Source organism: Parasteatoda tepidariorum, chromosome 2, assembly GCF_043381705.1.
Source record: "Parasteatoda tepidariorum isolate YZ-2023 chromosome 2, CAS_Ptep_4.0, whole genome shotgun sequence".
Taxonomy (NCBI): Eukaryota; Metazoa; Arthropoda; class Arachnida; order Araneae; family Theridiidae; genus Parasteatoda; species Parasteatoda tepidariorum.
In genome coordinates this window covers 16911692-16928083 of record NC_092205.1, presented here as the reverse complement: position 1 = coordinate 16928083, position 16392 = coordinate 16911692, and the positions used below count along the sequence as shown (strand labels likewise).

General features: G+C 29.9%; 1 protein-coding gene across 2 annotated transcripts in view; it reads right to left on the bottom strand.

Annotated features, from left to right (window-relative positions):
• Window positions 1–2423: 2423 nt before the first annotated feature.
• LOC107442453 (sn-1-specific diacylglycerol lipase ABHD11) overlaps window positions 2424–16392 on the bottom strand; it is a 16395-nt gene continuing 2426 nt past the window's right edge. Inside the window, exons 2-8 of one of the 2 annotated variants that reach the window (XM_071177211.1) lie at window positions 13079–13235; window positions 11294–11467; window positions 10413–10604; window positions 7752–7948; window positions 4024–5111; window positions 3022–3480; window positions 2424–2964 (exon numbers count right to left, since the gene is read on the bottom strand). In XM_071177211.1, coding sequence (XP_071033312.1) covers window positions 4976–5111; window positions 7752–7948; window positions 10413–10604; window positions 11294–11467; window positions 13079–13235 — 856 coding nt within the window. In that variant the 3' untranslated portion in view covers window positions 2424–2964; window positions 3022–3480; window positions 4024–4975. Of the gene's footprint in view, window positions 3481–4023; window positions 5112–7751; window positions 7949–10412; window positions 10605–11293; window positions 11468–13078; window positions 13236–16392 lie in introns of both variants that reach the window. The other variant, XM_043050312.2, reaches the window with a different exon arrangement.

Below are 16392 nucleotides of genomic sequence, written 5' to 3'. Positions count from 1 at the left end.
CCGTGCTACGTCATTTCAAGAGTTGGCGATGTTGATTGGAGCTTGGAATCCATTTAGCGTGCACTTTAGATGCAAATAGGCTCTCTCCATTGGGGTGATGGTTTTTTCTTAGCTTGCAACAGAGTATAGTTACTACGTGATTTGGTATTAGTTATACGTTAAGTAATTCACGGAATAGTTAAAATAACCTATTTAAACAGCACATAAAGCAAAAACTATGCAATTAGCTTCCAAAAGCAAAGATGGAAATTTATAACTTAAAAAAATAAGTATTAAGTATATATATCTATTTCAGTTTTAAATTATGTCTTCTTTTTTTAAAAATTCTAGTGCTTAAGAAATTGCAAATATTGGATACATATATTTCCATAAATTGAATGATGGTGAGACATCAGGGAGAGGGAGATTGCAATTTTAAGATGTTTCTCTTGAATTTTTTTTTTCTTGTTTGCCTTATATTAATGATTATTTTATTCCTCGTTGAAGACATTTTTAATTATCTCGAATTCTTGATTCGCAAACTTGGTCTTGATTTGATTTCGAAAGTAAAAAAAGAAATAAATAAACAAAAAGTACGAGAGAGAAATAACAGATCTCATCATAGCAGTGTTTATTATAAGAAATTTTGAAAATATATATTAAAAAATTAATTAAAGAGTTCAAGAAATACAAAAACGGTTTCTAATTTTAATTTATATAATGACGTAAGGTTATCGTTATAAATTGTTGAACAGTAACTTTTTTTCTTCTTTTTTTCATTTTAATTGCATTACACATTCTATTTTAATTTTTTTTTTATCAAACGCAGTCAATTATTTTTCAAATCCAGGTAATCAATCTGTTCATTAAAATTATCATATTTAAGAAATGTGCTTACATAAAATAAAATAATTATATAAAAAATTAAAAAGAAAAAATTAACAAAAAGTTAAATATTTAAAAAAAAAAACTATTAAAAAGGAGTAGTAACGGAGGTTGGTGGGCGGAATGAGATGGGTTGAAGCCTTTTAATTCACTAAAAAATATAAATACGCTGTAATAAAATTTCAGAGTATTATAACAGCAGAAATGGTGGTAACTTCTTTATACCTAAGAGGTGAAGGAAAACACCATTTATAATTCTTGGTTCTTAGTGCTTCATTACACCAGGAGAATATTCTTTCATTTTCCTTGCAGTACTCAATTCCGTGAGAAATTACGATATAAAGTATATTTTATAATAAAGTATACTTTATACCTGAAGCGACAGTATACCGGTACTGCGGGAGAATCATTCTTAAAATCCATTTTACTGTAAAATGGATTGGAGTATTAATTTGATTAGAGTGCTTAAATGATTTTTCGGTAATTATTCCTGTTTAATTAACAGTATAGCAGATGAAAAGTGTTCCGTAACATTGTCTGGAAAATTAGCAACACTATCCTGTAATGTTGTTTCTTGTTGTTTCTAATCCCCAAGAGGTCCATCCCAATTAGACCAATTCCATAAGTCCAAAAATGTCCAGGAAGTCTAAAAACAGATGAGGTTCTGAAAAAACCTCGTCGATCTTAAAATCGACACAGTTTAGAATATGCTCGGGCGAAGCCTGAGCAGTCCTACATTTAGTGCAAAGTCCAAAAGTCTTTTGCCCCTGAACATACGAGAGACACCTCAAGTGACCACTTGCAAAGCGATATAAACAAATCTGCTGGCTTCTAGGTCCCTCAAAAAGCAAGGCACTTCCAGGTCGTTTTCTGAAATACCAACTATGTGGAGGAGGAATCCTCCAGAGGTCCATAAACATTTTTTTGCACTCTGAAAAGACCTCGTTGAAAGTGGAAGGTAGATCTGGATGTAGAGGTTCCAAAGAAGCATCTTTAGCCAGTGAGTCCGCCATCTCGTTACCTTTGATTCCAACGTGTGATGGAATCCATTGGAAGTGTACTCCAAAGTCCGCAGAGAGCGTGAAGAGCATCCCCAAAATTGAAGCCGCAGCCCTGTCTCCAACATTCCTCCAGTTGCTAAGGCACCTGGTAATAGCAGTCCGTAATATTATCCTATAACGATATTTTATTCGGTAATAGTAAAATTACCCTGTAATCGTAGTAATAGTAAAACGGTTATTTGGGTGCATATTATATAAAATCCATTTAACCGTAAAATGGATTGGAGCATTTATTTGATTTGAGTCTTTCAGTGATTTTTCGTTAATTATTACTGTTTAACTTACAATGCATCAGATTTCCGTTCCGTAACATTGTTCGGTAAAAAAAGATTTCAAGAGATAGATTTTAAAATTTCCGGCGAAAATAGATTAAAAAGTACCAGTTCATTGAGTCCCGGTATTTAGTGCCTTAATTTGATACGAAATATTTTACAGGTAAGGTACTGTCATCGTTTTTTGTTCCGTAACACCAAAAGTTATAATTACAGACACACATAAAAGTGAATAAAAGTTATTGTTATTATAATTTGTAAATTAAACATATGCGTAGCACAAAGAAAATATTAAAACAATTTTGAATTAGATTTAAGAAAACCCAAGCGAGAGGTACCGTACATTATTAAACTATTTTAGAGAGTATACAGACATTTAAAAATTAAAATATCTTTATTATACATCTAGAAACAGATATACATAATTTAACTGCGAACTTTTATTCAGAAGACATTGTATAGCAGCGTAGAAGACAACAACAAACTCAACAACTACTCGTCCTGGATTTTAAATACTTTATTGGCGATATGCAAAACACGCCTACATTGGTGTTTTCGGAGCTTGGTTTAATCGTTTCAGACGTTAAATGGTTAGATTAAAACATTTAATTTATGAAAGTATATGATTTATACTGAGCATAAGTATACATAAATCGTATATGAAAGGGCTATTTGGTATTAACTAAAAATGAAATTTACCTTTATACTTTACACAGGGTTGTACAGAGCGCAAAATAAAAAATGGACCACTCTGAATAACTTTTGATCTAATGATCGAATCTTCATTTTTCTGAAACTCAATCTTCATGGTTCAAAGGAGTGACCTGAAATATGCTAATTAATTGATGCAGACAATATCTCAAGTTACGGAATCAGACACAAAAACGTACTTTCTCTGATTAAACATACGTTTTTTACGACTGACCCAATCGAGGGTAGTCGCAATCTGGGAAATATGGTCCCCAATAGTTGGATCAGGAGAACAATCCAAAGTTTGAGCACTTTAATTCTACTTTTTGCGTATTTTGTCATATTTGGAGAATTTTGTAAGAGCATTGAAAAAATTTTGCCCGCAATTATAGAATTCATTTATCGAAAGGTAATTTCATGCAAAAAGTAACTTTTAGTAAATATTTAGCAATTTTTATTATTTTAATTAATATTAGTAAAAAAAATTGAATTTTAAGGAATAAACCTTTTCATATCATTTTAAAGAATATAATTTCATATGGCAAAATACAAAAATTAAGTGAAATCAGAACGGGAAGACCCAATTATTAGACCTAAAGTTATTAAGGTTCGTCGTTTTTCCATTTGCGCATTGTACAACATCAAATTTAGAGTAATATTGCAGCACAGGTAAGATAAAAACCGAAAATTCGAATGAAGAAAATTTTGCATTATTTAAAGTATCTGTTACATCTTCCTTCCATTAAATTAAATTTTTATCTTGCGATAGATGGCGCAGTGTGCGCATCTGTAAGGATACATAGCTTTTCTCTTCAGTGTTGCCAGATTGGGCTACAAGTAGCGGATTGGGCTACTTTTAAAAGTCCCCGCTACTGAAAATCGAATTTGGGCTACCCGCTACTTTTTGGGCTACTTATTATTTTTCGAGTGCTACAAATCTTAAAAATGCGCTACTTTTTTCCTCACAGAAATATATATAAATTTTTTTAAATTTTCCCCTTCCCATTATAAGATGATTCTGAAAGTTTGCAGTTTCTTTACCTTTTTCAAGGAAGACATTTTTCGTTGTTGTTAAAAACGCTTTAACTTTAGATTTGGATTCTTGATTNTAATAAAATTCAATAAACCTATTAGACCTAAAGTTATTAAGGTTCGTCGTTTTTCCAGTTGCGCATTGTACAACATCAAATTATTCAGAGAGATATTGCACCACAGTAGTGTAAGATAAAAACTGAAAATTCGAATGAAGAAAATTTTTCATTATTTAAAGTATCTTCGAGTGAACTGTGAAGCTTGTTGAGAAAAACACACACTTTAGAAGTGTTCTCAAACTTTGTTGGTAACTTGTATATGACTAATCTATCAAATAAATGTAATGTTTCATATTTTTGAAAAGTTTCGCCATCGTTTATTTTAGAAAAATTAACAAAAATTAAAAACTTTTAGACATTTAAAAACAAATATCTAGAAAATCTAGGAAAATACATATAAATGAAAACGGAAATTGTTAGATGTTCCCTTTATTAAACGATTTTATGCTGGAAAAATGATTGACAGCATCAGTATGATGTTATTTATAATTAAAAGTAGCTTTCATTATTTGAAATCAAATTTCGTTCCTTTTTTTTAAAATAATGAATGGAAACAATATTCCATGATTTTTATTGCTATTTTGCAATCGAAAAACTAACTGCTCAGCTCCCATATTAACGTCCGCAGTGTTTAAATCTAGTGAAATAAAAATTGCCTGGAAAAATTATTAGCTTTTTGTCGAAAATTTGCTGAATTGCTGTTATGTTCATACATAATTGCTGAATTGCTGTTATGTTCATGATTGCTTAAGAACATAATAGCGTCTAGAACATTCTGTTCTAGGCGCTTCCTTTTTATTATATTTTACATTCACTTTAAATGCTCTCACTGGAACTGGCTAGTCAGTTATTCGAAGTCTGTGGTCAAAATATGTCTGATGCCATCACACGTTTTCACTTTCATTTGAACTGCTCATACATTTAAATTGAATGAATTACATGCAAATCAAACATATTATTTTTAAGAAGATAATTTTAATGATTCTATGGCTGAAGATCATTCTTTTAGAAACTTTAGCAAAGCCTCGGTAAATGGAAGTGGAGCATCTGTATGAACGCTGTGAGAGGCATTTTCAATACCTACGAAGACAGCATTTGGAAAAAAACTTTTAATGGTTTTCTCGTCTTCTCCTCTGAAAGCAAAGTTTTAAAAAAACTAGATTAATAATAGAAAAAAATCTTATGAAAGTATTTAAAATTTATTATTGTGCAGTTATTGAGTAACTGTTGGTTTTAAACTACTTATTAAATTCTAATGAAATTGAAAGGTAAATCATATGGAATTTATATAAAATTAAAAAGTTGTTCAGTAGCATTATGCACCTTGAAATATCATTTTTTTTTTATAAAAAAACATAAAACATTTAGGTTCGATTCAAATTTGTCACCGTTACACTTTGTGTAGTGTTACAATTACTCTTTTATATGAATCTTTTCTTTACTTTTTTAAACCCTTATTTCCTCTTAATTTCATAACAGGTGGAGTTTATTCTGTGCGATAGTTTCAAATGATTTTTCTTAAATTAGAGGATTTTTTTCAAACTTTAACGTACATATAATGAATATGTATGTCCTAAAATTAAAAATGTACTGAACTGAATTCCAAATGCTGCAATGCGTTTGTTTTATTTTAAATCACTTTAAACCCCCCTTACAACGTCATTAATTAAAATATTTCATTTGCATTTTTGTTTCCAAATAAAATATTTATTCATTTTTTCTTTAATTCAAATATTTTAGTTATTTGTTTTAAATTGCACTTGTGTGTTACGAGATATGACAAAAAATATTAACTGCTCTCCAACTATATATTTTTTTTCGGTAAATCACTCTATCCTCAGAGTCACGACTCTAGTATTAAAAATTTGTTAAAATTTTCCATAACCGAAATTTACCCCGAAATATAGGGGATAGCCGCAAACTGGGAAATATGGTCTCAGAAATATGGTTCAGAAATTAATTTTGCTCTGAAAAAATTCGCCTACTCCCAGGAACTTTTGAAGCGAATTGAAATTTTTTTGCATACAATTATAAAATTCATTTAGCCAAAGATAATTCCATGCAAAAAATCACTTTTAGTAAGTATTTATTATTTTTTCTATAATAATCGAAAAAAATTTGAATTTTAAGGTATAACAGCATCATTTTAATGAATGTAATTTTACATGTCAAAATACAAAACTTAAGCTTAATTGGTTGAATAGTTCCAGATAAAACGAATTTTAAGTTTCTAACATTTTCAAAATACAATTTATCAGGAACTATTCGACCGAATTCACTCTAATTTCTTATTTCGCCATGTAAAACTTCTTTCCTTAAAATGATGCAAAAAATCGTATATCTTACAATTCAAAATTTGTTCGACAATTCTTAAGCGATATTATGAAAACTAATAAATATTTACTTAAAGTTATAATTTTGCATGGAATTATCATTGGAAAAAACAAATTTTATAATTGTATGTAAAACTGCTTCAATTCACTTAAAAAAATTCTTCAGATCGAAATACGCAAAAAGTAAAATTTATACCAAGGGGTCGAAACTTTGGAGAGCTTTCCTGATCAAACTATTGGGACCCTATTTCCCGGATTGCGACTACCCCCTATATTTTGGCATCAGAAATCCGAATCAGTCTAAAAAAGGTATGTTTATTTAGCGAATGTACGTTTTTGAGGCTAATTTCGTAAATCAAATTATCGCCTGCACTAATTAACTAACATATTTGAGGTTATCCTCTTAAACCATTAAAAATGAGTCTTAGAACTTGAAAATCCGCATATTGGATCAAAAGGTATTCAGGGTGGTACTTTATGATGGTGACTTTATATTACTTGGATTAAGCCCACTGTTTCTTAACCATTGCTTTTCATTATTTAATTTGAACACGCTTCTGACTAGATCGCTGTACAGGTTTTTTTTTATCGCAAAAAAGAGCTCTCTCCTGCTAGCTGCTGCTATCTAATCTCTCACTATTGTGTACGGGTACGCGATTGTCAATTGTTTCTATTCAGATCGCACCGAGATATGAGCTCACAATTGCTATAGAAATGACTAACTTGCCCGACCAATCGATAAAAGGTGAAGTTTTGAGGAAAATTCTAATTTGCATTTTATGGCAGGGGAAGCTAATAAAATTCAATAAACCTCTGTAGCCGTTAGAAATTTATTCAGTGCACAGGAAAAATACCTTGAAATTTGGATTAAATTTTTGGCTGGCTGTGGAACTAAGACCAAATATTTTAAAAACAGTTTGATATATCTATATTACTTGCCATTACACTACTTTGTATGAAAGAATTGTCCACATGGACATTTTTTTACATACTGAAAAGCTTTTTTACTATTTGTAAGCGAAAGGAATTTCAATGGTTGTTACAATACGGTTAATTTATAGAGAAATCTCACCAATTCGTAAAACTCTTTCTGCCGACACAAATTATAACTTTTCGTCCTGCCTGCAACCTATTTAAGGAAAATGCTAAGAAATTTTCGTTTGTAATTTTTATTTCAAATCATGTGCTAATACCTACACTGGTAGGTATATGTAACAATTTCTTGATTTTCTTATATTTTTTTGTTGAAAAAGATGGTGATTTTTATGTATCGAAAATCAGACAATTAAAAATACTGCAGACATTAAAACTAATTAAGAAAACCATTTCTAACGTTTTATAATCATATTTGAATTAAAAATCAATTAGTTATGTTCATTTTCATATTGCGGTTAAAATTATTATAATTTTTGTTCTAGTTAGAAAATTGGCATTACTTACACTTTAATTGGTGATTCTTTCCCATAAATAAAGTAGGCTGGTCCTGTGTAAACTCCTTTTGGCTCTTCAGATATGGCATTACCTTTACTCAAAGCATTTTCTAAAGCCTTGAGATTTGTCTTGTAATTCCAACTACCGTCTGGGTTTTGTTTCAAATTAAGTCTGGGATCTTTTTCTTTACTAATAGCAAAAGGTTTCTGAAAAAATAGGAAAAATCATGTTAAAGGTACTATAATATTTTAAATATGTTAATGTCTAAATATATATATATATATATTATATTACCTTATTAACAAAAAGATAACATTCAGAATCATTTAATTAAATTATAAGAAATTACAAATAATTAATTTTAATTTTCACTTGGAAGGAAAATAGAAAATTTGAAATTAATACAAAGTAATCATACAATAGCTACGAATAGTATTCAATTTATAGATACATCTGTATTGACGTCACTTCACTTACAGTTCAATAAAAATTAATCAATGATCGATCAGTTACTAGCAGCAACTATTTGGAATACTTTTCATTTTTCGAAGTAAAGTAGTGTTAACATCTAGTTGCCACTAATAACAACACTATTACGGTAATTGATTGAATGATAATACTCAAGTGATATAGTTCAATATCTGACTTGGATATCTCTAATAAAAAATATACAAAAGGAATATAACTTGATTTATTTAGGTTTTTATTTAGGTTTTGAGTATTCACCTTATCCCGACCGTGTTTCATGTTTTCCACGGTAGGGGGCAGTATTTGTAGAGGTTTTTTTTAACTTCCGGTTGAAGATTCAAGTAGAATTTCTGCTGGTGCAAACTAAATTGCGTAAATCCACGTCTCAACAATCAGGCATATCAATCAATACAGGATAATTTCCAAAAGTACTTTTTTCATATCTTCATCTGACATTTTCAAACACGAAGAACACAGTTTTTCGCAAAAACGTGACACAAAAATTTAATTTAGAACAACTGAGTATGCCGCAGAAGAAGAAAAAAGAAATAGTCACGTCAAGGCTATGACGTCAGACGAGGATCTCAAGAAGATTACCTCAATATCTATTTCAGTTTTATTTTTTGGAGGGCAACATGACAGCATTTTTATGCTTAGTAAGATTGTATTGAATCGGCCATCATTTAATTAGATTTTAATGCAAATAGTCTTTATTTTATATTAGAAATAAATTAGTGAAAGTTAAATTTCTATATTATTATTTTATTGTAATTATTTACGATTATTTTTTTTTGTACAAAACTTTGCTTAAATAACCTTTTATCTAATATATTTTCGACCGAACTGTGAGTTTTGCCTGAATTTATACAAACAACTGCAGATAATAAATTTTAGTTCAGTTACTGATATTCTCTAAACATATTTATAAAGCTTTTAAAATAATTCAGGACATCTAAAAGTATTGTTTCCCAGAAAATATCATCATATATAGTTTAAATTAGAGCAAAACAAATCGAATTTAATAATTTCACTGCACTGTTGGAAATTTCACGGAAAAATGGTTAATTTATAGTTTATTAAATTTTATTTCAACATATTCAATCAGAACAATTAAATAATCATGAAAAGAGAAGGTATTCAAACTATTATTATGGGAAAATTCATTATCGACTGTTTTCATTTAATGCAATTTAACAGTCAAATTTTCTTCCATAACTTTTAACTCTATATGAAGCCTCCTTATGTGAAGTCTTAGTTCCTTGCTGCTAGCTAGCTACTTCAGCTGAGAGGACTGATTTGTCAATCCAGCTGAACGTGGGTTCTAATCCCAAAATTGGCAACTCAATATTTCCTTTATTTCTTCAATACATGAGGAGTTTCTAGTCTTCTACGTAACTCTGGTCTATTGAAATGCGAAACTCTCATTGAAGCATAATGGTTGCACCACACAGATACAAAAATACAAAAGTTCTAGTATTTCCTACCTCTCATGATAGATGATACTTCTAGATTAAGCAATTAAGCTACATTTTACGGTTCCCTTGACAAAATATAACTCAACCAACAACCTAACTCTAAATGTCCAGTTAAATTTCACTTTTACAATTTTGAAAGAATACTAGTTTTAAATGGTGCACAAAAGTGCATAGTTTTGTAATAATGGTATTTAAACAATATCAGTTGTAAACGGTTTCAAAGCCAAAAAGGTAAAAAAGTTTCTAACCGTAATATTTATGGTTAATTGGATGAACAGATTGCTACCGGTTATTTAACCATAGTTTTTTAAGGAAAATTCTAACAGTGTAGAATTGTAACAGTTTGAATCAATTTGCACAAAAACTTTTCAAGTGTAATTTAAGTTGGATAATTAAGAGAATCATCTTCCTTTTGATTAGTCAAAATCCTAAACGGAATATATAGTTATTGGACATATATACTACTGTAAAGATGTTAAAGTTAGAGGCTGAAGAATATTACCTGACTATTATCATCAATTACCAAATTCTGACAACCATATAATAATTTTGTTTAATTTTTTATTATTTTGAAAAATTGAAACGTATTACAAATTATTTGCTAAGTAACATTAAAAGTTAATAACATAAATTTCATTTGCAGTTGGCTAGCAAATGAAGTAACTTAAGCTTAGACATTGAGTTCAATTGTAAATGGAAGATAATACTATTAATTTCAATCACTTACCAGTGCTTCAGGAACAGCGTTGTATATGAAATCCGCGATGATCTTTTTTGCATCTTTCTCTGATATACCAGGAGGAACTACCTTTACAGCTTCTTGCGCAAGCTGCTGATACATCTTTATAATTTTTAGTCTATTGTTTGATGGTCTCTTCACACCCATGTCTTCTACAATAATTTTTTCTATTTTATCAGGCTGAAAAGTGCAGCAACAATTTAGTAGGCTCAGTAATATTTATATAAATAAACACAATATGTATGAGTATAATATATATGAGAATAAATTATACACAAATAAACCGTATGTTCCTTTAATTTATTTATTGAGCCCACTTATATTCGAATTCAGTTCGATCATGTTAAAGAACGTTTTGTTTGCTGTTTGATTATGATAACGCTTGGTTAGGGATATCCCGAATATTTTTTATCGTCTGTTAACAATTTTCAGTCTTATTAATTTTGTAATAATTACTCTAATATGGTTTTTATAGCTTCTGACTAAATATTAATCGAAACGTTTTCATCAACCTGAAATTTAAAGGCTAAACCGTGCCTTGGGTTAGGACCTAAACCAAAGAAACTGAGTTGATTTTGAGCAAAAAACCAAGAGAAGTTTGCTGTATGCTGCAACTTTTTTTAATTTTCCAAATATGATTTTTTTGGCAGTCTGTTAGTTTCTTGGATAAATAAATAGAGGAAACTTCTGCTATTCAACTCAGAAGATACTTGCTTATCTATTGTTTGGCACAAAAAAAAAATCAGGGCACATACACTATGTTTTGCAAACTCGGCAGAAGTTTTTATGGCTCACAGAATTGCTCAGCTGCATAAAGTATTACATGAGTTCAATTGTTTTTAACTTTAAAAACTTAGAAGTAAACTTACGGCTCTTAAAGCTGACTTAATGCTAGTCACTCCTCCCATACTGTGACCCACAAGAATAACTTTTTCAGCTTTGATTTCATCGATGAAATGTAAAGTATCGATAATGTTTGCATCAAAACTAAAATCATCACTCCATTCACTGTCACCGTGGTCTCTAGCATCCACTGCATAAACCTGCATATAGAAACAAAAAAATATTCAGAAATTTTTTTGACCCTTTTCCTTACAGTATATACCATATTGTACCATCACATGTGGTTCACGTGTTGTACCAGCAGTAAGCAAAAGGTTAAGAGATTTCTAAATAAAATATGTATCTTACATTAAAAAGAACGAATAAAAAAAAGATTTGTTACAAATCATTTATATTTTATTGTATTTAAAGTGGTATGCAAAATTTAAAAAAAAGACATGTATAAATTACTACTCAGATGCTAGTTACGAAACTTAATTCAAATTATTAACATTACTGTCCTACAAAACAAATTTAGCGAATTACATGAGTTGTTTGTTACATCCGTAATGAAAATGTACCATACGTGACTTCCAACCAAAAGTTCTAACAAATAGAAAACTGAACAATTAGTTAAAGCACTAACAATAATTTAATAAAATATGCTAGTCAAAACCCCGGTAACTGAAACCCCACCAGGACGTCAGCTTGTTGGTGGTTACAAAAATATTCTCTAATATACTGTGTTGAGATGTTGCAAATACATTCAGTACATTTTGCTATGGAGGTCAATGCTTTTGCTGCTTTGAAAATAAATTTGTATCAAATGATGTTTTGTATTCCATTAGCTTTAAGATTCTACACTAAATGGTCTACTGTTAACTACATATTTTTGTTTCTTTCGGTTTTACCGGAGGGCCTTAATTCACCAAGTGGTAGGATTTTCTGCTTGATGTCCGAAGAATAAAACAAACGCAACACACAATTCTGAATTTGAAGTAAAATTTACAATTTTACAATTTAAATTAAGAAAACAAAATCTTAACAGTTTGTGCGAAAGATACAAATTACAACATGATTCGAAACAAAAGAAGAAATAACAAAATATTGGGTACATAACAAGGTTTTTTTTTTAAATTTTTTAAAAATTTAAATTCTACGAGCTTTTTTATCGTTTAACTGGTTCTCGAGTGGTTCTTTTTAACTACTTACTCCCTCTGCATACACATGCAGCATTTGCAGCCTTCATATATATATATNATTAATACGAAGTAATGAAAATCGAAGAAAAAGTCTAGATATAAAATAAGAAGCCTGGCGGCAGCAACAATGTCCCAGCTGGAAGAATATTTCAAGCAAATATTATAAGGTGAAATAAGTTCTTACTTTATAAGAGAACTAAAAGAAATATATTTCATTTTTACATGTCTCTTTGAAATATATGTCCTTTTTAACATATTTCCTTTTTGATAAATTGCTATTTCTAGTAATGCTTTGTTATATAGTTTGTTATTTTGTGTCAATGATTTTGGTTTTCTTTTGCTGTGTAGTTACTTTTAGCTCTCTTATGAGGTAACGAATTATTTCATTTCATCTTATAATATTATATTATGTAATCTTATATGATATTAAATATCCGTTAAAGCACAACACCCTCTTCCGAATGATATGATCTCTATAATGACAATAAGTACATTTATTGACTTGTCAAGTGTCAAAAATGAAAAAAAAAAAAGTGAAGGGAACATGTCAACGCCATATAGCATGGAAAATAAAAAAAGCCATTGTGACAGCAAAAGTAAGAGTAAAAATGATTTAAACTTAATGCTTACTTTTCTGCTTGTCGCATCGGCAACAATTTGGGGTATTTCGAACCAATGCTCCTTAGATGCTGTTATTCCATGCAAAAATAAAATTGGAACATCGTGTTTTATTCCAAGAGTAGGTTCAAAACTTTTGTGTGCTAACTTGACTGGTTTGGTAGTAGTACTAAAACAGAAGAATATTCTTAAAAGTTTCATTTAATTCTGCTTTATTATGTTTAAAACTGGAAATTACTTTTCCTAAAATGTTTATGAAAATCATACTTACAAATACATTTATAATAGATATGTCAAATAATCATTTTATTTGTATAAATAATAAAGAAAAATGAAGTGGCGAACCTCTGACAAAATCTTCTTTCGCTTTAAAAATAGGAGACAACAGTCGACATGTTTCAAGTACTCAAAAAATGCGCCTATTTTCAAGACTTGACAGACGTAAATGAATTGATAGAAAAGAGATTTGAAATATAAATCTACGTAAGGTACCTTAGGAAAATTTTTCATAAGTTTCCCTTAAAAAAGTGCCATAGGATATTGCTATGGAGTTTTGGCTCTGGTAAAATTTTGCCATGCACTTTTGAGATATGCGTGCAGCAAAATTTTGCCACACATATATGGCAAGAATAAATATTTAAATTCAGAATCTATGTGAATATTTTCTTCCTGATTAATTCAAAATTTTGATTCAATATTTCGAACGTTCAGAGGATCATATTGGATTACTTTAAATACTGTAATAAAAACTCCTGTAAAATGAGATAGCCATCAAACACGCCATACTCCAATCCTTAAGACCTTTTCTTTGTCTTTCCTATTAAAAAAATTAATCTAAGGCTACAGCACGCAATAGCTTTAACACAAAAATTGCTATATAAAAAAATCACGGGATATCCCTATGGGGTTTTGTCTAAGGTAGAATTTTACCATATACTTTTGTCATAAACATATTTCAAAATTTTGCCACAAGCCTACGGTTACTTTTTTTCCTTAAGCATAGGGCAAATATTTAACCATTTGCCTTTGGCAAAAGTAAATGGTAAAATTTTATTGCTAACAAAAAATGAAAAAATAAAGGTGCGAAGCATAACTAGAAAAACCACAGCAGCCGAGAGAGAAAAAGTGATGAAAAATAGAACAAGAAAAAATCACAGTGGCTGAGAGAAGCAAAATTTTGCCTCTCTTTATTTATTTATTTCTTATTAATAAGATACAAATAAATAAATTTATAATTATATTTATTTATTTATTAATTTATAATAAATTTATTTATTTGCTTACAATAATATTTACATAAATATAATTATTTATTTATATAGATAAATTTATTTATCTATTTATTATAAGCAAATTTGCTTCTCTTTATAGAAGCAAATTTGGAACCTCGGAAGAAAAAATAAAGCAGTAGAAACAATGCCTTGATTGTAGTTGTAGTTCATTTATGTAGCACTAGAGCCGCACAATGGCCTATTGGAGACAGTCTGGGAAACATACATGAGGATGATCTGAAGACATTTATCTATTTATTATAAGCAAATTTGCTTCTCTTTATAGAAGCAAATTTGGAACCTCGGAAGAAAAAATAAAGCAGTAGAAACAATGCCTTGATTCTAGTTGTAGTTCATTTATGTAGCACTAGAGCCGCACAATGGCCTATTGGAGACAGTCTGGGAAACATACATGAGGATGATCTGAAGACATGCCATCACAATTTTGATCCTCTACAGAGGGATAGTCTCCCCCGCTAGAGTAGTTCGACAACCTGCGCACGAAGTCGAGAACTTTACGGTAAAACAGTTTATCGAAGACAAATACCGTACACCCTCTGACCCTTCTGATCCAAGTGATCACCCACCCGCACATTTACCGCAGCCAGTGATGCTTGACTTCGGTGATCTGCTGAGAACAGTGTCTTAGCGATCAGTCCACTGCGGGACGTACCCCGTATGAATTGTGGCTNTATATATATATACAGTGGTGGCCAAAAGTGTGGACACTTTTTGAAAGTTTCATGTTTTTCAAATTTGTGTGCTTGTAGAATATATTAATTTTAACTTAAATTCAAACGTTTATATATCAAATTCAAGGTACTATAATGTAGAATTTTATAATAAATACAGTATTACAATATCTGCATTACAAAAAAAGTTATGCACTTAACAGTAAGATCTATCTTAGATTTGCATTTTTTTAAAGTGATACTTACACAATCAATACTTAGGATAACCCTTAATTTTTAAGACAGCTTCACAGCGTTTTTTCATCGAGTGAACAAGTGTTTGGAGTTCATCTTTCGTAATCACATGGGGCGAAGAATCAATTATAGCTTCACTTAGTTGTCTTTTATTGGATGGACGTTTTTTTCGTACAGGAAAATAAGAATAAAAATATGAACTAAAATTATTATTTAATTATAAATGAAAACTTTGAAAACACACTCTTTTTCAAGCTCTTAAAATATATCAAATGGATTATTTCGAAAACAGGTTGGTTTTAAAAGCATTCAGATTATTTTTTAAATCTGAAAAGTGCTTATCTGACTTAAGAAAAGGCACACTAAAAGAAATAAAGCGTTCGTAAACTCGAAAGGTGTTAAGGCTCAATGTTGGACAGGCTCTAAACGAAGAGATTCTTATAAATAACATTGTCACAACTTCTAAATTTAATATTTTGACTTCTGAAATCACAATTGCAATTTTTTGTGCAATATAAAAGCTGTATAAAAACTAAGCATGCCTGAATGGTTTCCTTCTAACTTTGTCCCATTTTCCTTTTAACTTTGCCTTTCCTTTTTTGAGTTTGCCCACAAAAAGAAACTAACGTATGGAAAATACCGAATTTAAAAAAGTGGTAATAAATTTATTTGTATCTTTCAGATTTACGTGAAAACAAATGCTACAACTTTCATGATTAGAAATATAAATTCGAATAATGATTTTTTTTTCACTTTTTTACTGTCTTTTAAGAAGACGCTAGGGCAGGAATGAGTTAATACGTTTGACAAGATTAGAGATAAATGAAATAAAATAGAAAGTTAAGATTCTTTTAGCTGATCTTATGAAAATAATTTAAACTTTTATTTTCAGAATGTAATACTGCAGTTCTAATCATAAATACCTATATTCATTAATACATTACGGTGCGTAAGACTGCTTCATTTATTTTATATAAATGCTGATAATGAAACAATTTTGTTTTTATCATTTATCTTTTTGAGAGGAAAAAAAAGTTTCCGAAGATTATAATGCTGAGAGCTATCTGTTTTATGAACTAAAACTAATTAAACATTCTAATTTGACATATCTGGATTAGCTGCTCCCTTC